The 23,436-nt window shown below is 39.2% G+C and overlaps 1 protein-coding gene across 7 annotated transcripts in view; it reads left to right on the forward strand.

The window, feature by feature from the left end:
- Window positions 1-13,687, forward strand: part of HEATR5A (HEAT repeat containing 5A) — a 99,091-nt gene extending 85,404 nt beyond the window's left edge. For 5 of the 7 annotated variants that reach the window (XM_081145986.1, XM_081145989.1, XM_081145987.1 and 2 more), the window contains 6 exons: window positions 474-621; window positions 1,872-2,144; window positions 3,698-3,922; window positions 8,760-8,914; window positions 11,659-11,872; window positions 12,193-13,687. In XM_081145986.1, coding sequence (XP_081002112.1) covers window positions 474-621; window positions 1,872-2,144; window positions 3,698-3,922; window positions 8,760-8,914; window positions 11,659-11,872; window positions 12,193-12,500 — 1,323 coding nt within the window. In that variant the 3' untranslated portion in view covers window positions 12,501-13,687. The remainder of the gene's footprint in view (window positions 1-473; window positions 622-1,871; window positions 2,145-3,697; window positions 3,923-8,759; window positions 8,915-11,658; window positions 11,873-12,192) is intronic. The other 2 variants (XM_081145988.1, XM_081145991.1) reach the window with 1 other exon arrangement.
- The last annotated feature ends 9,749 nt before the right edge of the window (window positions 13,688-23,436 follow it).

The raw sequence follows: 23,436 nt of genomic DNA on the forward strand, positions 1-23,436 counted from the left end.
GGAATCGAACCTGAGACCCTTTGGTGCGTAGGCCAACATTCTAACCACTCTGACCAAGGCCTCCATTCTTTTGTTTTACTAAAAATATATATATAATATATATACATATATATATATTATATATATATATATATATATATAAAAATCTGGGAATCTACATGACAGTCCTTGTATTTTTTTAGACAAATTTCTCATCTTGTTTTGGAAGTTGCCTTTTCTGTTTTTCCAGTTTAGGACCTGTGTGAGAATGACCTTTTGTCACAGTGCCATGTACCACAAGATTGGACAAAAGCCAATTTGGAGTTGGTTTAAAGTAGAGCAGGTGTCACATAACTTTATTGTAAAACCTTTATTTTTTTGTGAACAATTTGTTATAGTCTCTTTTTCTGGATGTTGTCATAGAATTTAGCGTTGGTACCTTTTTTTAAGAAAGTATTTCCAATACAATCTCCCCTAAATGTTTTCTATGATAGGACTTGGGTATCGAGTTGTTGAATGTACTACATCGAGTAATTTTGACGCGAGAATCACCTTCCATTCAGCTGGCTTCACTTGAAGTGGTAAGACAGATTATCTGTGCAGCTCAAGAACATGTGAAGGAGAAAAGACGAAGTGCAGAAGGTGAATGTTAACCCACAACGCCACATTAATCACATAGCATCATTATTTTTTAAAGTTTTGCTTATGTGTCTGTGTCATTCTGATAACTATTATGTGTAGCACAAATGAAACATCTCTAGGTATGGCTGTAAGTTCTCCCATTCACCTTTATGTGCTAGTTTGGATATTGCCATTAGCTAAAGTACTATTCTTTGAGAAAATGAGAATTTTAACAAAACCCTGAAAGTGAAAAAAATCCCTTATTCTGACTGAGTACTTACACCAGCTGTAAGAGTTTACTGATGTACCTAGAAAGAACAACTAACAATTTTTTAATGGCTTAGGCTTTGCAAAGTGATTAAATGGCTTATTTATAACAAGCCTAATTCGGTATTGGTGAGTTAATCATTCAAGGTTACAGTTGACTACACATAACAGAAAAACCAATATAACAGTAGACTTAAAACTCAAGGACATATTCTCTTATCTAAAAAAGTCCAGAGGCAAGCAGTCCGGGGCTGGTATGGCAGCTTCGTAAAGACATCAGTGACCTTGGTTCCCATCTTTCTGTCTTTAAGGTCTCAAGGTCAGTGCTGGAGCTCTAGCCATCAGGGTCACATTCTTTTTTTAATTTTTATTTATTTATTTGTTTATTTATTATTTTAGAGGAAGGGGGAGAGAGAGAAACATCAGTGTAAGAGAGAAGCACCCATCGGTTGCCTCCTGCACGCTCCCTGACCAGGGATTGAACCCACAGCCTAGATGTGTGCCCTGACCAGGAATCGAACCCACCACTTGGCATATGGAGGACACTCCAACCAACTGAGCCACACTGGCCAGGGCCAGGTTCACATTCTTAAGGGCAAGAAGTTAACCAGAATCTTTTTTTTAAGAGAAACATTGATTTGCTGTTCCACTTATTTATGCATTCATTGGGTGATTCTTGTATGTGCCCTAACTGGGGATGGAACCCACAACCTTGGCATATGAGGAAGACACTCTAACCAACTGAGCTACCCTGCCAGGGCCAACCAGAAAATATTTTAAGGCCGAGAGGGTTACCAAGGATTTCTTTTGATTCATTGCAATAAGAAGTCATAATAAAGACAACTACTTTTACCTTCCTGACTGCTTTCTCTTTCAATCTTTAACACCCAAGACTTTAGTCATTTAAATGTGTTGCCTGCAACTGAAATGAAGTAAATTGCCATGTACCAAGAGCCAAGCAAATACAAATGTTTTTATTCAACACTGTTTTTTCTGTCTTTTAGTTGATGATGGGGCTGCTGAAAAGGAAACCCTGCCAGAATTTGGAGAGGGAAAGGACACAGGAGGACTTGTGCCCGGGAAATCTTTGGTTTTTGCGACACTGGAATTGTGTGTATGCATTCTAGTTAGACAGCTGCCAGAACTAAATCCTAAATTGACAGGTAGCCCGGGAGTAAAAGCTGCCAAGCCGCAGATGCTGTCAGAAGACGGGAGCAGGTTGGTGTCCGCCGCGCTGGGCATCCTCGCCGAGCTGCCCGCCGTGTGCTCTCCGGAAGGTACGCGGCGCCTGGGCGGCCTTGCGGGGCCTGGAAGCGGAGAAGCGGCTGTGATAGATGAAGGAGATAATGGCCGCCAATCCTTTTCTCGTTAAACCAAATCTGACCCGGAGGTTTGGGTAGTGTTACTAATCCTCTCGGGTTAACCTTGCATCCCAGGACTTTGTTTTACTAAAGGGTGAAAGTAAATACAGAGCCAGCATGTACTGCCGACGGGCTTTTTCCTGGTGGACAGGGTTTTAAGCCGGTGGGTCAGTGGCAATTCTTCACTTTTGGGCATTTTCCTGGTGCACAGCATCTGATGGACTTCTCCCGCCTCAGTGACGGCAGGTGATGGCCACACCCGGCTCTGTGGAAGCCCCGTCTGTTCGTGTGGCATCTTAAGGCTCCGTGGGGCTCTGCTGAGCCACTGCCTCCTCTCCATTCCTTCTGTGTGACTTTCAAACCCACAGGCTCCATGCTCACCCTTGTTCTGTGCTCTTGTCCATGTGTTACTTGATCTGTGGTTTATGCTGTTACATGACCCCGTCCCCTTCTCTTCTAATGAAAATTCCGCATTCCTTTGAAGTTCAATTCCAGGCCTACCTCATCCGTGAGGCTTCCCTATGTGTGTGTGTTGCTTCTATATGTAGATAGTTTTTATGCGTCACATAGAGGCATTATATGTAATTGATTATTACACATAAAGAAGATAAATGTGTGTGGGGGTGTGTGTGTAGGGAGAGACAGACAGACAGACGTCTTATTTCCAGTGAAATTTTTTACCCTCTGGGAAATCTAGCACATAATAGGTACTCAGTACTTAATACTTTTCAGTTGGTAAGCATATTTCTGCTTAAGTGTGTCTTGACCAATTTATGTGCTATCTTATTTTTAACATGACTTTAAACTTCAATTTGAATTAAAACCTATATTTCTTGTTCTCACATACTTCCTTACACCAAGAGTTGCAGAAAAAGTAACTAGCAGAGGATTAGGGGTAAAAATACACTGTACAAGTTTTATTGAGTAGCCTCTGGAAAAATTAAATTGACCATTTTAGCTTTAATCTCTTTCATTTTAAACATAACTGACTTTTCAACCCATTAGTAGCTATTAAAACTATAATATTTTGTACTGAGTGGGTTGCTACAAATTCCTTGAAGAATTTAATATAAAAGGAATTCAAATGGACATGCCAGTGGTTGTACACCATTGTGAATGTACTTAATGCCACTAAATTGTATACTTTAAAATGGTTAAAGTGGTAAATTTTATGTTCTTAAAAGACAAAAATAAATTCAACAGTTCCCAACTACCAAGTAAAACAAAATAAGACAGCAAAAGAAAATGATACTGTGACACAATTTAAATAACATTTTCAGTTATAACCAAAATATAATCCAGTCTTTAAAATCTAAAGGTTACCTAAATTATCTTAACAGTTATAGTCCTCTATGAAAAATTATCTTAAAAGCAAGAACTCTGACATTGTCTTACTCATTGATGATTTCTTTTTAGGAACTATATACATAGACTGAAATACAGAGTGTTTTTTGAAATGTATCTTACAGGAAGCATCTCAGTTCTCCCTACTATATTGTACCTCACAATTGGGGTCCTCAGAGAAACCGCTGTGAAGTTGCCTGGGGGCCAGTTATCTTCAACAGTTGCAGCTTCCCTGCAGGCTCTGAAAGGAATACTTTCTTCTCCCATGGCCAGAGCAGAAAAGAGCCAGACTGCTTGGACTGACCTTCTCCGCAGTGCTTTAACAACAATTCTTGACTGTTGGGATCCAGGTAATTAAAGCTCTTTGGATGCAGTTGTTCAGTTTGTTTTAAGAAGCAAGACGGACAGTTGTTTGAGAAGCTATTGACTTGATCATGTTTGGTAGTCTCATCTGAAAGAGACCATATTTACTACATAGCATGGTTAGAGAATGTAAGTGGATAGAAACATCTATGTTCTCATTTTAGTATCTTTAACCTTTAATACAAGTCAATGATTACAGCCTGTATAGTCAGTTGACAGTGAGAGACCTTCAAATGTAATATATGTTAATTTAAAAACACAGTATGATATGTTACTAGCTGACAGAGTTTTTAAATGCATAGTATACTGAAAAGTGCATAAGCTATGCATTATAAATATAAAAGAAGAACAACCTAGTTCATATACTCACTTTAGCACTTACTAGCTAACCAACTAGCCAAGTTACCCAACTTCTCTGAGCCTTAGTTTTCTCATTAACGAAATAAGGATATTAAGTTGCAGGAAATGTTAGAGCGGTAACATAATATATGAGAAGCATCTCGCTTATTACCTGGCATATATCAATAAATGATAGCTAGTATTATGTTCAGTGTCCATTAAAATTTGTTTACTCTTGTTATTATGTTCCTTTGTTTACTGTTATTATTATGTTCATTTACAACATACGTTATAGTGATTGTAAAAAGTCTTTAGACAAATTACAGATTATCCCCACTTTTCTTGTTCTAATGGGGATAAATGCCACAGTTCACTGTATTCTATTTCATATGGTAAAAAGGTTTCAGTTGAATTCAGCTTTTATTGACCACCTGCTTTATATTGAGTTGGGAATCTAGTACCTATAAATGTCTGTAGGGTATGATTAATAACATAAGGTTCTCCTTGAAGGCAACAGTAATGTCTTAATTATCACTGGAATCGAGTACAATTAAGAAAGACTAACTGGCAAAAAATGAGAGTAATCAACTCTTAGTAAATCAGGCAGTGTCAGAGGTAGGGTTCTCTGGAAGCTCAAGCTAAGATGCAGTTTGGGGAGAAGGAGCTTTATTAAGGAACCAAATACGTGAAGGGAATAGGGGAAAGCAATTTGGGCAAAAGAAGTCACATTACAGTGCAGGCCCCAAAAAACCCAGTGAACCTGAGCGCTGCAGAGATTGCTCATCAGTGTCTCACGTAGGACAGAAATGGCCTGGCCTTTATCCTCAGATGTGAGCTGCCCCAGGAAGGATGTGAGCTCCGCCCAGGCAACTCTGTAGCTAAGGCCAACCCTGAAGGAGCTGACAGCTGACCACACTCCCCACAGCTGGGCAGCACCTTCCCCAGCAAAGGGATACACCTCTGTATCTGTCACAACAGGCTTCTCTGAAGAGTTTCGTAAAGGATTAGAGAGCATTCTCCACTTGGGCATCGTAGATAGGGATTCGAGGCACAAAATTTTTATCAAACACCTGGAGACCTAATGTAAGGTACATTTGGGGACAGCAGATAGAGAAATGAGAGAGTGTGGGTTTGTGGAGGGAAAGTCAGAGGGTGGTGAATGATGATTAATAGAAAAAGAGATGAGTTGGATGGTATTTAGGGCCAGATTATGGAGGCTTTAGCATGATCCGTATGGACTGCTTTTAAAATGCATGTGGAATTACTGAGGGGTTGTAAGGGAAGTATGGTGATTTGCATTTCTAAAGAATCACTTGGGCAGCTGCATAGAATGGAAAGCTAGATTGTTGGAGATAAGATAATAGCAGTAAGGATAAAGAGGAATGAAAACTAAAATATTAAGCATCCACTAACAGAACTTACTAATAGTTTGATTTAGGAGTTGAAAGGGTAGAGTGGAGCACTCACATTTCCGTTAACAGAAATACGAAGGTGAGCACTTTTAGGGGAATATAGTGAAGAGAAGTTTGAATTGCCTGTAGGATAGTCAGTTGGAACAGAGTGCATAGAGGTCTGGAGTTAAGAAAGTCGTCTGGACTAGAGGGGATTTTAGACTACATGTTTTAGGCAGTTGTCAGTGCCACTTATAGGATGGTTAAAGTCACCCAACTTGAGTTCACACAGCAAGATGGGAGGAGATTCAGGAGAGAACGCAGTCACAGAAGCCAAAGAAAATGAATTTTAATGGTGAAAGTGGTCAGCAGTGTGAAGTGCAGTGTTGAGGTACAAATAAGAGGTAAGGAAGGCGATGGATCCAAGTATAGGCTCCTCTTGACGGGAAGAAGAAAAGGCTGAAGGAAGGGGTAGGGTCAGGAAATCTTTTTCTTTAAGATGAGACTAGTATGAGTTCATGCTTATGGACAAAGGGAAGGTAGCGATGAGGTTGGAGTTGGAAGTTTTAGGGAGGGCAACAGTGCCCCGTTCTAGGCAGGAAAAAATAACGCTCACTGTGAATTTTAAAGGATTAGCCTCTGCCAATGAGAGCAAAGGTAAAGAAAAGGACCGAAGTACTAGACCTAAATTTGTATGTTGAGAGGGGTTATGAGCACATCTCCTTCATCACACACACGAAGATGTGTTTTGTTGTGTATCACGGAGTGAGGTTAGGACCTTGAGGACTTAGGCTAGCTAGAGAGAGAACTGAAGCAGCAGCTGATCAGGACAGGAAAACCATTTGCTACGTAACAGATTTCCCCAGAACTTATCGGCTTAAAACAAACATTTATTATCTGATAGTTATGGGTCAGGAATTCAGAGCAGCATAGCTGGGTATTCCTGACTCAGGGTCTCTCGTGAGGTTGCTGTTCAGATGTTGGCCAGGACTGCAACTAGAGCGTCCATTGCCAGGATGACTCACTCAGAGCTGTTGGCAAGGCCTGCAGTTTCTGGCTGTTAGCAGGAGGCCCCACTTCCTTACACTTGGGGCTAATGCTAAGGGAATCTTGCATCTATCCTAAATAAAAGAGAATGGGTGTAATTGAAAAATAATTTTAAAACGAGAATGGCAATGCAGTCACACACTGCATTCCACATTTCCGTCGTTGGCATGTACAATGGCGGTCCCATAAGGTTATAATTGATGACAAGCAAAAACTTTTGTTTGCGACGTTAAAAGGCTGGGCCAGACTATGATGCTGAATTTACTACTAGCTCTGTGTGGTTTCATTAAATACATGAGGAGACTGGCTCAGCATGCTGTCCACCAGAGGCTGGAGCCAGAAGTTGGCCAGGAATCAAGAGGATCAGGCTGGGGAAAGGGGCAGCCCACGCCCACCCTGCCTGCCCCGCACTCACAGGCTCGCTTCCCTTCTTTCCATCTCTTTGTCTCTTTTTCCTCCCATTCCTATTTCTCTTACAAACTCACTTCCCTTTATCTTCCCTCCCAGCCCCATTCCTCTCTCCCTTTTATTGTGTCTCCTCTCAAGTTTTATCTCTATCTCTGTTGATCTCTCTGGGTCTCTTTGATTGCTGCTCTCCCTTCCCTCCCTCCCTCCCTCCCTCCACTCTCCTTCTGAAGGTGCCTTCCTCAACCGCCCTCCTCCTCACCCCCAAGCGCACACACACACTTTTATCTTTTATGCAGAATTTTTTCTGTACCTTTTCTAGGTTTCCATACACAAACACTTACCATTGTGTTAAGTTGCTTACAGTATCCAGCACCCCGACATGCTGTACAGGTCCGTAGCCTAGGAGCAACAGGCTGTACCACGTAGCCTAGGTGTGTAGTGGGCTCTCCCCTCTCGGTTGGTGTTAAGTGCACTCTATGATGTTTGCACAGCAATGAAATCTAGTGCATCTTTGAGAACATACCCTGTCCTTAAACGAGGCCTGACTGTAAGGGAATTTGGGCACGGTTTGGGGAATAAGGGAATTTTAGTAGAAATGGAACCCAGGACAATTTTATCTTACTGAAAATAAAAAGACATTTTTACTAAACAGACTGGCTGACTATGCTGTAGTTTCAAGTTATTATAAATGACTGAAAATAAGTTGACTGTATGGGAAGCAATATAGCATCATGATTAACAGTTTGCTCTCTGGAATCAAACTGTCTGCCTTACTGATTATTTAACTTGGGCAAATGACTAAATTTCTGTTCCTGTCTCTCATCCATAAAATAGAAGAAAGAAGAGTACCTACTTCATGGTGCCGATGTGAGGATTAAATATTTAATATATATGAAGTGCTTATAATAATGCTGTCATAATTTTAAATGTTGACCATGTACCTATTTTACCTTACAATTCAAATTATTTTTTATAAAATAAATATCACTCATCCATAATATTTTGCTTTTATTTCTACTGTCTCTCAAGTCTCAGCTCAGATATCAATAAGTATTTTCTCTACGTTAAGAAATGGTATGTGTAGCAAAGTGCTAAGGTATTTTCACTTGACACATGTATTATCAAAATAAGAATACTTTAAACCTAACAAAGAAAAACCAATTGTCGAAGCATTTCTGCATTGCTCTACAATAAAGATAGTCATATAATGGCTAACATACATTGAGTATTATGTACAACATGCTATTCTAATGCTTTACATGGATTAACTCATTTAACCTTATAAATGTAAGTACTGTTGTTACTCCCATTTTACAGATAAGAAAGCTGAAGACAGGGTTTGATATACAAGGTCACACAACCAGTAAATATATATTCCTAGTAAATATGTATGTGTATTTACTGATTTCTCTACCAGTGGTTATAATTACTTTGGTAATTCTTGGCTCTAGAATTACTTATAATGCACATTTTTAAGCCTACAACATTTGCCAGGAGTCTTAAAGTCAATCAGTGTTTACTGTCTATACCTGTTGTGTACACAAAAGAAATTGTTACCACGAAACTAGAGACAGCTTCACACAGACAGTAAATATCGCGATATTAGGATCTGTTTCTCATAGATCATTTTTCTCGTTAGTAGATGGAACACACCAAGAACTTGATGAAGTCAGTCTACTTACTGCTATCACAATATTTATTTTGTCTACCAGTCCAGAAGTAACTATCGTTCCATGCCTTCAAAATCGCTGTATTGAAAAATTTAAGGTTACTCTTGAGATTAAAGATCCTATGGTAAGTGTCTTTAGCAGAGAGATATTTGTAATAGGAATATGTTTCACTTTTGCAAAACTTTTCTTTGTGATTTTTTTTGGCTCTAACAAGAAGTATCAGACTGAAATTTCTGTTTTTAGGTTTGGGGTAACATATTGTTGGGGTGACAACACCAAATAATAATGGTCGTATTCTTTGGCCCTGAGGATAGAGCATAGTTGGAGAAAGATAAAGGAAATTAAAACAAAAAAAAAACAACTAAATTTGAAATAGGGGCATCTTAAAATTGATATATCTCTAAAATTTTTCCAGGGACATTTAGTAAGATACACTGTAAATTATTATAGTGGATTTCCTTTTTAAAAAAAAAAAAAAATTAAAAAAAGGCTCCAGCACATGCCTTTTTTTAAAAAAATTATTTATTTATTTTAGAGAGAGGAAGGGAGTGAGAGAGAAACATCAGTCTGTTATTCCACTTATTTGTGCATTCATTGGTTGCTTCTTGTATGTACCTTGACCGTAGATCGAACCTGCAACCTTGGTGCATCTGGACGATGCTCTAACCAACTGAGCTACCCAGCCAGAGCTCCAGCACGTGCCTTTAGTATATGATCATGAAATAACGGGACCCATCCCAAAAACCATACACATAAGTTGATCCCAGTGCTTTATGGTCCCCTTTGTTACTGGAAAGGGGACCTGGCCTTTGGTGGGTCTGCCTAGGGCCAGCAGCGTGTGGGTTCTTGACTTCGTGTAGGAAAAATTTCACAACATGAGTCCAGATGACTATAAGGGAACATTTTTTAAAGGTGGGGACAGTAAAACAAGAAAGGGGTCTAGCATGGAAGAAGCAACAGGAGAGCCTAGGCTGGGCTGCTCCAGCTCCCTGGGAAGTCAGAGAAAAGGCCTTGGGGTCAGGTTCAGGAGACTAGCCTGCAACGAGCTGCCTCTGCCTTTTGCTGCCCTGGCTGCAAGTCTCCTGGGGCCCTTAGAGTTTAGGAGATGTGTGCCTGTGCAGGAAGAAGAAGGGAAAGGGAATGGCGGGTGGGGGACAACACGACTCCCCAGAGGGAGATCAAGCACTGGGTCCTTTGTCTTTCATTCCCACTTTGCAGGTGGGAATCTTAGGGGAGGTCTGGGTGGGGGGTAAGCAGAATATTCATCAGCTTTCTAGGTGTGCTCCTCCAGGGCTGTGGTCCTTACTGATTGATTGGTCAATGTCAGGGCAGGGGGTCGTCTGTCATCACAGCTGGTCCTGGTGTCACTTACCTGGTTTCGCTGCTTTTCTGGGTCTGGAGCTGAAATACAACTAAGGGTTAGATGTTATTTCTAGGGAGGTGACCTGTATCTGCTGTAAATTGCTGTCAGTTTGTTCAGCTGTCTTAGTTTCCCTATTCCACTTGTCCTGGCTTACTGGCCTGTCTCACTTTCTTTTTTTTTTTTTCTTTTTTAAATATATCTTTATTGATTTCAGAGAGAGGAAGGGAGAGAGAGAGAGAAACATCAATGATTAGAGAGTCATTGATCAGCTGCCTCCTGCAGGCTCCCAACTGGGAATCGAACCCTCAACCTGGGCATGTGCCCTGACTGGGAATTGAACTGCGATCTCCTGGTTCATGGGTTGGTGCACAACTGCTGAGTCACACCCTGCCGGGCTCAGTTTCATTTGCTGAATTAATGTCCTAGTCCTTTATGTGCTACCAAATGAGTTTGTAGCACATGATCACAACTATTTCAACTCCTAAAATACAGGAACCAGATTTTCTCTCAGAAAAAATTAATCATTCAAATACCATCACGATGTAGTGAATAAAGGATGACTTATATAATAAGTCCTCACTTAACATTGTTGATAGGTTCTGCGACTTTAATAAAACGATGCATAAAGAAACCAATTTCACCCGGCCGGGCGTGGCTCAGCGGTTGAGCATCGACCTAGGATCCAGGCGATCGGGGTTCGATTCCTGGTCAGGGCACATGCCTGGGTTGCGGGCTGCAGCCGATCAATGACTCTCTCATCATTGATGTTTCTATCTCTCTCTCTCCCTCTCCTTTCCTCTTTCTGAAATCAATAAAGATATTTTAAAAAAGAAACTAATTTTACCATAGGCTAATTGATATAAACAAGAGTTAAGTTCCTAAGATATCTCATCAACATTACTACAAATGGCATTATTTGGGAACCTGCTGTATTTGATATATAGTCATCTCCTTTTCTTCTGTTCTATTTGTTGCCTACAGCCTTGCAGGAGCTTTATGTAGCAGTGTCAAAATGATGGCTCTGATATGTGATGACACATAATTAATATGTTCCAGACATGGTTCCTTAAGACCATGACATCTGAATTTTAAATACATGTGACTTTTGTCTAAAACATTTTCTGAAATCTCTAAAATATTTTTCACATTTGTGTATGTGTTTTGTTTTAATTTTGGTATTAGATTATAGAAGGGTACATGAGGAGGGAAATGGAAACTAGAGAAAAGAAGAAAAATTAGCCATACAACGGGGAAAGCAAGTTATCCTACCCTAGTGTACCCATGTGCCTCTGTTCCCAGGCCAAAGGGTCATAGCCACTGCTGTTAGCTTGCAGGTTTGAATACCTTGTTATCACTTGGACTTCCACAATTAAAGACAAATTAGAAGTAAATTTAAATATGTTTTTAGGGACTTTTAAATTTACTTTTAAAAATTTACTTTAAAATACATATTTTAATGTAAATTTATTTACAGTTCATACTCTTTTTGTCTCTTGCTCTATTAGGTACAAATCAAGACCTATCAGCTCCTACTTTCCGTTTTTCAGTATCCAAATCCAGCTGTTTCCTACCCTTACATTTACTCTTTAGTCTCCTCTATTGTCGAAAAACTACAGGAAATAGACCAAAAAAAACCTGAAGACACGACTGAGCTTCAGATCTTTCAAGAAGGCATAAAGGTCTTGGAAGCACTGGTAACTGTTGCTGAAGAACAGCATCGTGAGTGTCAGCATGAAACTTATATCAGAACCTGCCCAAAATCAGAAATTCAATGTTATTTAAAGTGTAAAACATTCACATATTTGTTAAATGAATAAATTTTTAAAATGTAAATCAGCTAATATTATATTTTCATATTCATTGAAAGGCAGTGTTACATTAATCCCAAGTAGTATTAATTTGGGAGAAGAGATAGGAAGAATTGTTTTTCCCTTAAGTGGGCAAAAATGTGTGCAGATCAAGTGTATTTACAACTTTGTGTAATAAATAAACATTTCTTTCCCTGAACGCAGCACTTACCTCGTTTGCTTCCTTCCCAGGTGCTCAGCTGGTGGCCTGTCTTCTGCCCATCCTCATCTCCTTCCTTTTGGATGAGAATGCTCTGGGGTCAGCAACCTCCGTAATGAGAAATTTACACGACTTTGCTTTGCAAAATCTTATGCAGATTGGACCTCAATATTCATCAGTGTTTAAAAGTGTAATGGCTTCTTCTCCAGCCCTGAAGGCCCGCCTTGAGGCTGCTATAAAAGGCAATCAAGAAAGTGTCAAAGGCGGGACACCAACATCTAAACATACTAAGCATCCTGGGAAAAATTCAAGCATCCAGTTGAAGACCAATTTCCTCTGATGTTCCTTTTTTTTAACTAACAAGCACCTTAATATAGTACTTGATTATTTCCTTCTCTTTGGGGACAAAAGTGACATTTTAGACACAAGTGCACTTGGAGGTCTGGCTGATTGTTTTAATTTAAATAACTGTGACTTTTCAAAGTAATGACAAACAACATTTTTTGTGTGTGTTTTTCTCTCTCCATTTAATAAAACTACACAGCTCTGTCAGAATTCTTGCCAGGAATTTCAAGAAAGTGCTAAAGAAATGACCTTACTAAACAATCCACTGCTTTAAAAATGAAATGGATTTCTCTAATAGTCCATACACCCGTGGTATACTTAATACTATGATAGATTGGACTCTGTTATAAATTATCTCATTTATAATGTATCCCAATTGCTAACTTAAAATTCTGCCTTATTCAGCAATTATATGAAACTTTCTTGGATTTCTCAAACAGCATAAATGACTGGAAAGCCATTTAGGAAACTTGGTTTAGAATTATTCAATATATAATAGTACAAATTAATTACAGCCCTACAGTGTGACTTTAGATTTGGTGTCTATAAATATCATGGGTTTTCAACCATCTTTTGGTTTTGTTTGTTGGGTTCAGAAAATAGAAATTTTACTTCTTTTAAATAAAAGAGGGCATTTCACTTCAATGTTTCAAATGGATTTTCTGTTACCTCCGTTCATAACAATTTTGTTCATTTTCATTGTGGCAAACAGTCATACCAGTGAGTTTAATATAGATTCATATCTATATTTAGATCAACTATAGGTTTATATAAATGTCAAATTTAGTACAACAAATTGATATCATCAGTGAATACAAGTATGTTTTTTTAACATGAAATGTATTTTAATATAGAAAAAAACTGATGATAAAGTCATATTGGTTGAAAAATATTTTTTAATTGTTGGTGATCATTGACTCTCCTTCCACTTCAGTGTTATACTCTGTGAATCAAGCACTATGTCAAAAAAGCATTTCCCTGTTAAATATTAAAACCAAAGTGATAGTGGCATGTTCAGAATTGAGAAAACACTTTGAGTCAAGCAAGAGCAATGTAATGTACTCTATTTTATTATGTTTGTATATAGTACTCTTGTAAATTGTTCAGAATGAAAACATTTGACAAACTCTAACACTACAATCAGTTTTTCTAATTTACATAAATAAAGCTAATTTTCTTTATTGTTCTCGTATTTGATATTATTTACCCACAAAAGATGGCTGGTTAATCTCACGGATTCCAGAAAAATCAATTTTACAGAGCAAATAATATTCCTTATCTGTAACTTGGCCTTTTTTCTCAGGGGAGCCCTTTCTTTGGAGCATTCTTTGCAATGATTTGGATTCTCTGTCTTCCTAATTGTCTCGAGGAATTTGAATGTATACTTCTTACTGTTTTCTTCACCTGCCCTTCCCTCCTTTGATCTATCTGGCAGGGTCCCACTCCTCTTAGACCTGGTTTAAATATCACCATGTCTCCTCCCCTTGGTCCCTCTCCTTTAACTTCTTTCCCTCCTCTTATACCAACCAACTTGAACTGCTTCCTCGTCTGTGTTCCTGTAGAGCTTTATACATTCTTCTATGCATGGAACATCACATTGCATTTTAAAATCTCCTTAGACTGTGCCTCCTCAAAGAGCATTTTGTCTTCTCTAACTGCTCTGCAGCATCAACGAGGTACTTAATAACTTCAGTTAGAATAATGTAGGATGGATTTGATCTCGGAAGTTTACTCCTTTGCCAAGGCAAATGCTAGACTGGGTTCTCGGTATAATTTATTAATTTGATCTTTGGGTTCTTTTATGTTGTTTTATATATTTTAATTGTATCATTCAGTTCCATTAAAAAGAAGACAACAGGCCCCACAGGAGTCGCTCATGCTAAGGCCCATGTCACTTAGTTATACAATTCTGGCCTCTCCCAGAAATGGAATCTTTAACCAGTCAATCAGAAGTCATCTAATCAGCATTATGAGGTAATGGGCCTGACAGACCCTTACCATCTCCTAAAGGAAAGTAACCTTCCTGCAACCAATCTGCTTTTTGCTAGTGCAACTTTCTTGTTCCCACTTCCTTGTGCCTATGAAAGTCATTTCTTACAGCTCCTCAGAGCTCCTTTCTATCTGCCAGATGGAAAACTACCCGATTCATGAATTGCTAAATAAAGCCAGTAAGATTTCTAAAATATACTCAGTTGAATTTGGGGTTTTATAGATCAGTTTTTAACATTAAGATTTCTACTCATCATTTAGTGATATGGTGTCCTGAATTGGTTGGGTTAAAGTTGCTATATGAATGTCGACAGTTATGAAAAAATATGTCCCATGTCATGTGTGGAATGAGGAACTTTGAGTTAGGCTCTATACTAAAGCCTTTTTAAAAATGCAGTGCTTTATAAACATTGTGTTAGATGGGCCAGGTACAGAAACTCACCAGGGCAGAAAGCCCTGGATGCCTAGCAAGAGGCAAAACTGGAAAAATAAGAACCTTTTCCCCAGGGTAATCTATCCTATATCCTAGCATATAGCCCCTGAGCATTCCTCCCTAAAGATAATATCTAGGTCTCAGTTTTATTTCAGCTCCAGGCCCAGGTAAGCAGCAAAACCAGACAAGTGGCATGGTGACTGCCTCAGGACCAGATACATTTACTAATGACGCACTGCCCTGTCAGGGACCAGTCAGTGGTGACCACAACGCTGAGCACACCTGGAAAGCTGATGAATATTCTATTGAGACACTCCCCTGAGACCTCCCCTAAGATTCCCACCTGCAAGAAAGAGATAAATATGTTCAATGCCATCTCCATCCCTTTAAGGGGACCCCAAGAGACTTGCAACCAGGGGAGCAATGGGCAGCAGCAGCTCATCCTGAGCTAACTCCCCTGAGCCTGTCTCCAAGGCCCCTTCTCTCTCCGACTTAATGAGCCAGAGCAGCCCAGCCTAGGTTCTTCTGTTGCTGCTTCTATGCTCTTTATTGTTTCACTGTCCCAAGTATATTTTTGCTGCCATCATGGACCAATACCCTTTGGCTCAGTGCTATGCAGCCCTTCCCTTTGGATAGTCCCATCCCCTTTTAATAAATTTTTTTCTTTATTCAGCTGTCTGAGATGGCTATTTAGCCTGCCCATGCACCACTACCACCCACCCTTAATCTTTCACATTGTATTAGTAAATATGTCTTTACTGATAAGAAAATTAAGTCTTGACAGCTGAGATTTGAACCCAGGGTCTATACTGAAGACAGAAAAAGCGCTGTGGCAGTCCTGAATCTATCAAGGTATATATAGCTTTTCTCTTCTTTCAATGCTCAGCTTCAACTTAAAGGGCACACTTAAACAGATAACAATAAATGCTGTATAAGCCTAGTGCTATGGGAGCCCAGAGAAGAAAACTGGAGCTTCAGAAATGGACTTGATGGAAGGAATATCATATGATTCAGGCTGTCAGAATAGTATTGATGAGATAAATGTATACTAAGTGCATAACCCAAGAGTCTTCATAACACTGATTTTGAAGAGACAAGTTCCCCATATCCTAAATAACTCCATCTTTTTATTATATTAGTTTGTATTACAAGAGAAGAAATTCAGCCTTCAAGCTAATAAACTGATAATGTTAACACAGAACTGACAACGTGAAATAAATTCTGTACTCAAAACCCCCCAAAAAACCGAATGTTAAAATAGTGAATCATTTCTGGTGGTTTAATGACTACATTTCCTTACATAAGGCAACAGTCCTAAAGCTTCAATAGCCTGCCTATGTATCTTTCCAAAGTCCATTAACATAACTGTAGGGATAAGGTAATGACATATATTGCAATTTCTCCATCAATTGAATGCACTTTCCCCTTTACAAATAACTTCTTAACCCTTATAAGACCTCAATTTATTAGAAGAAATTTATCTCCATGTTTGCTAGCAATATAGTTATTCAATTGCGAGCTGACCGTGATCAGTTATCAGTTCAACTGCCTGTTAATGAGTTGTGCCCGGTTGACTTTTATTTACCCATCTATTTAACTGATGCCTGGGCTTTTGCTTTGAGAAAATGGGAAATTCTGTGTTGTGATATAGAGCTGGAATATATCCAGTAAAGACCACAAATACAATCCCAGTTTCGTTAAATTCAAAGGAGCTAGCTTCCTTTAATTGTATTTCTGTTTGGTTAGGACTCCTGCACTACTCTGGAGCATTGTAAAATGACAATTCTACAGACTATTTGGGAAAAATTCTCTTTAATTAATGGCCATTCTTTCTTCTTACTATTATTTTTTAATCCTTACCTGAGGATATTTTTTCCATTGCTTTTCAGAGACAGTGGGAGGGAGAGAGAGAGACAGAGAGAGAAAGAGAAATCGATGTGAGAGAGACACATCAGTTGGTTGCCTCCCAACCCAGCTGGGGATCAAGCCTTCAACAGAGGTACGTGCCCTTGGCTAGAATCATACCTGGGACCCTTTAGTCCAAGGGCCAATGCTCTAACCACTCAGCAAAACCGGCTAGGGCTTGATGGCCATTCTTAATACATGTCCACATATCATTCTTTAACTAGACAATGTACTTTTTTTAAACCACATTTTTTTAAAAAAGTATTCTGTTTTTAAGAAATTAAGAGGTCATTGTTGCTGATTAAAAAAACTAATGTTGACAATATTTTGCTTAATGGGATCAAAATCTAATCATCTAATCTTTTTTTTTTCTGAAAAAATACCTAAAGATAAAAAAACTAATACACACATGCACACATACATATCAGAAGTAGTCAACTACTTTATAAGCTATACTATTCTAAGAAAGAACAAGTGAGATATTTTTAAAAACAATTTAAAGTATGCCAATGACACAGCAAGAGGATTTTTGTTGGTGCTATTATTGGAGGTAGTGTAAGTAGTCTCAGGAAAAAACACATGCCTGTCCAACCAAAACTGAGGCTCTCTTCTGAGCAAAAAAGCCTTTAAACCCAGTATTTCTCTGTTGGTTACTTGTTTCTGCTCTTGATGAACAAGGGATTTGTATTTTATAACCAAACGCTGGAGGAGTGCTAACCACTCCTTGAATTGCCAGTGTGACTTGTGTTTCCATATCTTTTCCTCCCTAGTAATGTTAAGTAGTAGAAACTCATCATCCAGGCCATTTTTTTAAACACAAAAACTTCCTAAAAATAGATTTTTCTAAATGATGGAAATGCTTTTGTATTGTGAGTCATTATCAAATGAGAAGTGGTTACACCAGGCCACTTCCTAGTCACCAGTCAGAGGTATTGTTATTCTGCCCTTCACTACTACTTTATCACAGATACTTTTTTTCCCATTATTAATATGATCGTTCTGATTTCCCAATATTGTATTAAAAAGTTTGTGGAGCCCCATGTGGCTCAGTTGGTTGGGTGTCATCACATGCACTGGGAGGTTTCCCGTCCGATTCCTGGTGGGGGCACATGCCTGGGTTGTGGGCTCGGGCCCCAGTAGAGGGAGGGCAAGAGGCAGCTGATCCATGTTTGCTCTCACATAGATGTTTTTCTTTCTCTCCCTCTCCTTTCCTCTCTCTCAAAAAATTAATTTAAAAAAATATTTTTAAAAATTTAAAAAGAATCAAACAAGTAAAGATGGAGCTGCCTTTTGACCCAGTGATCCCACTTCTAGGAATATATCCTAAGAATCCTGAAATGCTAATCAGAAAGAATATACACACCCCTATGTTCATTGCAGCACTATTTACAATAGCTAAGATCTGGAAACAGCCCAAGTGCCCATCAGTAGATGTGTGGATTAAAAAGCTGTGGGACATTTACACCATGGAATACTACGCAGCTGTAAAGAAGAAGGACCTCGTACCCTTTGGGACAGTATGGATGGACCTGGGAGAATATTATGCTAAGTGAAATAAGCCAGGCAGAGAAAGACAAATATCACATGATCTCACTTATATGTGGAATCTAAAGAACTTAAAAAACTGAAGAACAGAATAGATCCAATGACATGAAAGCATGGATCAGACTGACAAATGTCAGGGATGGAGGAGGACGGGTGGGTGGAGGGAGAGAGAGTAACCAAAGAATTTATATGCAGATATGCACAACCCAAGGACACGGACAATGGTGGGGAGAGGGACTGGGGAGGGGGATGGGAAGGGGTGGAATGGGTCATTGGGGAGAAAAAGGGACATCTGTAATATTTTAAACAAAAATAAACATACACACAAAAGAATCAACCAATGAATGCATAAAAAAGTGGAACAATTGATGTTTCTCTCTCTCTCTCCCCTACCTTTCTCTCTTTCTAAAAAGTCAATAAAAGAAAGAAAATTAGTTGATTGGAGCATCTTTCCATACACCAAAAGGTTGTGGATTCCATTCCCAGTCAGGGCACAAGTTCTAGCCTCGGTTAGGAGTGTACTGGAGGCAACTGATTGATGTTTCTCTCTCACATTGATGTCTTTCTCTCTTCCCCTTCCTCTCTCTCTAAATCAATAAAAACATCCTCGTGTAAGCCTTTAAAAAAATGCAGGTTCATGAAACTAATATGATATCATATGTCAACTACTATTGAAAAATAAATTTAAAATAAAAATTTTTTAAAGAAAAGAATGATAGCACATACTTTAAATAAAATTTTTAAAAAAACAAGTGTTGGGAAGGATGTGAAGAAATTAGGACCTTCATATATTGCTGGTGAGACTTCAATTAGTGCAGCTGGTTTGGAAAACAGTTTGATAGTTTCTCAAAAAGTTAAACATAATTATGATATGATCTAGTAATTCCACTCCTAGGTATGAATCAGTTTAAAACATTCACAAAAGGCCTGGCCAGTGTGACTCAGTTGGTTTGGAGGGTCATCCTATAAACTGAAAGGTTGTGGGTTCAATCCCCGGTCAGGGCTAGTACAGGAGGCAACCCATCAAAGTTATTTCTCTCTCTCTCTCAAATTGATAAGCATGTCTTTGGGTAAGAATAAAAAAAAAAAATTCACAAAAACTTTTACATGAATATTTATAGCAGAATTACTGATAATAACCAAAAAGTGGGAGCAGCCCAAGTACTTGTTCATCAATTGATGAATGTATAAACAAAATTGGTATACTGTATTGTCCTTATAACTTTTCTGTAAATCCAAAACAAACTATTCTGAATTTAAAAGTTTATTTTGAAAAACAAAAATCTGATTCACAATGTCTGGGGTAAGGTCTAATAATTTGCATTTTTTAATCAGCACTTGTTTCCATCCCCCTTGCTTCTAATGGATGGTCACAGTCCATTCTTTGAGAAGCACTGTCGCTGTCCTAAGGTCAGCTCCCAGTCTGGCCTTCAGCCTAAAGCAGAGCAGCTATGTGAACGTGACCACTGCCTCGGGTAAGTTTGCTGGTTAACACTATAGTAGGTATTTGCTAAGTAGGTCAGCTCAGCCCCTGTTCACCTATGTTTTTAGGGATTAGGCAGAAGAACAGGTAGCTCTGTCTCTGGTCACCAGCAGGAAAAGGTGTGGTGGAATAGAAAAGTAGGTACCTGGCTTCCATTTTGAAAGTAACGCCCATCTTAATGAGTGTCAAAACACCTTAGTCACTTCTATTTTGTTTATGCTGCTCCCTTTCCGTGTACCACTTCCTTGGGCTCCATCCCAGATAAAAGAAATCCAGTGCCAAGCACTACCCCACCAGCTGGTGAAGAAGCCACAATGAATCATGTTCCTGGACCCTGTTTGCAAGATGCATTTCTCCAGTCTTAATCCTCAGCTAGTCTCTGTTCCCTCATGTGCATAACACCAGTGCCTCTTGCAGGTGAGACTATAGCACTGATTGGAATACAGCAGTGTTTAGACAAGTGATCATAAAGATCTAGGTACAACAGATCCCTAGTAATTTATGCTACTTTAAAAATATCCAGGGGAGGCCCGGCCGGGCTTGGCTCAGCGGTTGAGCGTCAACCTAGGATCCAGGCGATCAGGGTTCGATTCCCGGTCAGGGCACATGCCCCGGTTGCGGGCTCACCGATCAGTGACTCTCATCATTGATGTTTCTATCTGTCTCTCCCTCTCCTTTCCTCTCAAATCAATAAAGATATATTAAAAAATAATAATAATAAACTTTAAAAAATAAAAAAATAAAAATAAAAATATCCAGGGGAGAAAATTGGAAAGAAAAACAGGGCAAATCTCATACCTAGAAGAACAGACAATGCTGCTGGGAATTAGGTTATTTTGAAGTCCTTGGAAATCATATAGCCATGAAGGTCAAGTGATACAAATTTTCATCACATGGTCATTACTGTGTGTGTGTCTCCATGGTTACCTTTCTTCCTTTGTCAGAGGAATGATGATACTTTGCTTTCTACCATACTCTACCTCTGAAGACAGGGAAATAATATATCCTTCTGTTTGGTGTTTACACCCCATATTGTATTTCTATTGTCCCCAGCTGCAGTGTTGCTCAGCCAACCTGTACATATAGGTCTCTTCATCTTTATACAATTGTTGCTCACTAAGCCTCCCTCTCTTTAATTCACTCTGCTTTGTTCAGAGTCTAGAAGTAGAGACTTTATTTCACCATTGATTCATGATGAACTTGAGTGAGATCATTACTAATTAGGAATGATCATATCTGTGAAAAGCACTTCACTTGAACTCAAAAAACAACCACAATAGAAACTCAAACACCTATGACATGCAGTGCACTGTGGGAATATAAGGAAGTACCAGCATAGAAAGAGCACTGGATTCTAGCACCAATGGATCTGGATTCTAAATCTGGATCTGCCACTGACTAATGTTGTTAGCTTGGGCAAGTCAACCTCCTGGGCCTCAGTTTCTTCTCTGCAAAGCAGTTGAGAGTAGTGTAACCAAGTATCCCAGTTTACTTAGGATTCCCAGTTTAGCACTGAAAGGCCTATATTTCTTAGTACCTGGGAAGCCAGGATGGTCAGTTCCCCTCTTGGACAGGCTATCTGAGGGCTTTTCTGGTTCTGATTCTTCTGGGTCTAAGCCTCATGTGTTTTTCTCAAGGTATGTTGTTTATGCCCTTTTGAGAGTGTGGACTGAGTCACAGAGAGGCAGGGTGGTGGCAGTATAGGCAAAGAACATGGAAGGCTTCCTGCCTCCTGACCTGTGATTCACGGGGGATGCTGCTGGGCACCATTCCTAACATCTAGGCAAGAGAGATCAGCTGAGAATGGTACACTCAGGCAAGAAACATTCTTGGGATTCCCAGTGGAAAGAAATTCAAAAACAATTGACTAATGAGAGGAATTTCTAGCAAATGTTGAGGCTGCCAGCATTCTTGCAAGTGAGCCAATGACCTTTAAAGCTACATCTACAACTGACTAACTTCTTGGCTGTCATGCTAATGAAGGCTCTTCCGTTCCCAGTTTAGACTGTATTCAAAACTGGCTTGGCAGTGAGGCTTTTAGCATCCTCAGATATAGACTTATTTCAGCATGAGATCATATGAAATCAACTTTCTAATAAAAGCTTTAAAAATTAAAAAAAAAAAAAAAAGCAAGTAACTGCCACAGCTGGTGTTGACACTGAATCTGTTGTCCTATTTTCATAACTTTCAAGAAAAGGATCCTTGGATAACTTGAATCAAGAGGAAAGAAAAAGGGGGAAAAAAGAGGGAAGACAGCTGAATTCAACATCTTGAGTGGATTTACCACACTGCTAAGGACTGCAAAGGCTGCCAGCTGGCCCTGAGCTGACTCTGAAATGAGATTCAGCTGGCTGCAGATTTATATTTCATTTAGGAGCAAACTTCACAATCACCTTGTACATTTTTTTCTGTATGCCTGACTTCATTTTGACTGTAGGCTTAAGATCAACTCCTATTTTGATCTCAGCTCATAGAATAAATTTGGCTTAATTTCCTTCTCAGTCATTCTTCTTAAACAGCTGGATCCAAAATACAGCCCCAAATAATTACTGAGTGGTGATAGAATGAATATTCATGAAGAAAGTCAAAAGAGCTAGATTCACACAAGCTATTTAAGGAACTAAGTAACAAAGCAAGGAACTTCTCTAACTCAGCAAATTAAAACAGCAGTTATATAAAGTCTCTTACCCACCCTTGACTAATAAAAAAATACAGTGAAATCAAGCTCAATTGGTTTAAGAAGTATGTGCCAAACAGTAATTTCCCCAACCAAATTTGTTCCTCTCCCGTGTCTGTGAGCTCTACTTTAGTGGAATCTAAAGCCATGTTAACAAAGGAAACTTTTAGCCATAAGTTCATGAGTTAATTATCTGGAGACTAATTATGACTCAAATAACAATTCTTTTTTACACATAACCAAAATCTACAGAAGATATTTTTGGTGATGCATGGTCAACGTGGGAGAGACCGGATAAATAAGAAGGCCCTAGGCATGTGACTATAAATTTGTTCAGTTGAAGAGTATTATATGTTACCTAATGAACTATGAAGAAATTAAAAGATGTGTGCTGGTTTACTTTGTACACCCTCGTGGGTGGCCAAAGTTCTCATAATTGGCAATTTTGGCTTCCTGCCCTATCCCTTGGCCTTTGAGTTTGTTAACTTATCTGTGCAGCTGGGGGAAGGGAGAAAAAGAGACCTTTTAACTTCTTTAAATCTTATCTGGTAAGGAGTTTCTGACAAAAGATCAAATTGGATCAAATAGGTCCAATCAAAGCCTGATTTATCCTTGAGTGTGTATCAGAATTATCAAACTTATGGTAAGCTTGTGGTGCTCCACCCAGATGTCCGTGCTGTCCTACTCAGGGGACATCCTACAGGCACCCACAGTGTGCTGGGGACATTCAGCTGAGGAGGTGCACAAATCCATTCCCATGTTATTTTCCTGTAAGATGGGGAGTTTGTAGGTGTGGTGAATTTATGATTTAGCCTTGTCTAAAAGCCTTGTAAATTCCTGTTTCCTCTGGAAGACTAAAAAATCTCTGACTGCCTTTGGAAGTTGCAGCAACTGGCCGA

This window comes from Miniopterus schreibersii, assembly GCF_964146895.1.
Source record: "Miniopterus schreibersii genome assembly, chromosome: 1".
NCBI classification, from domain to species: domain Eukaryota; kingdom Metazoa; phylum Chordata; class Mammalia; order Chiroptera; family Miniopteridae; genus Miniopterus; species Miniopterus schreibersii.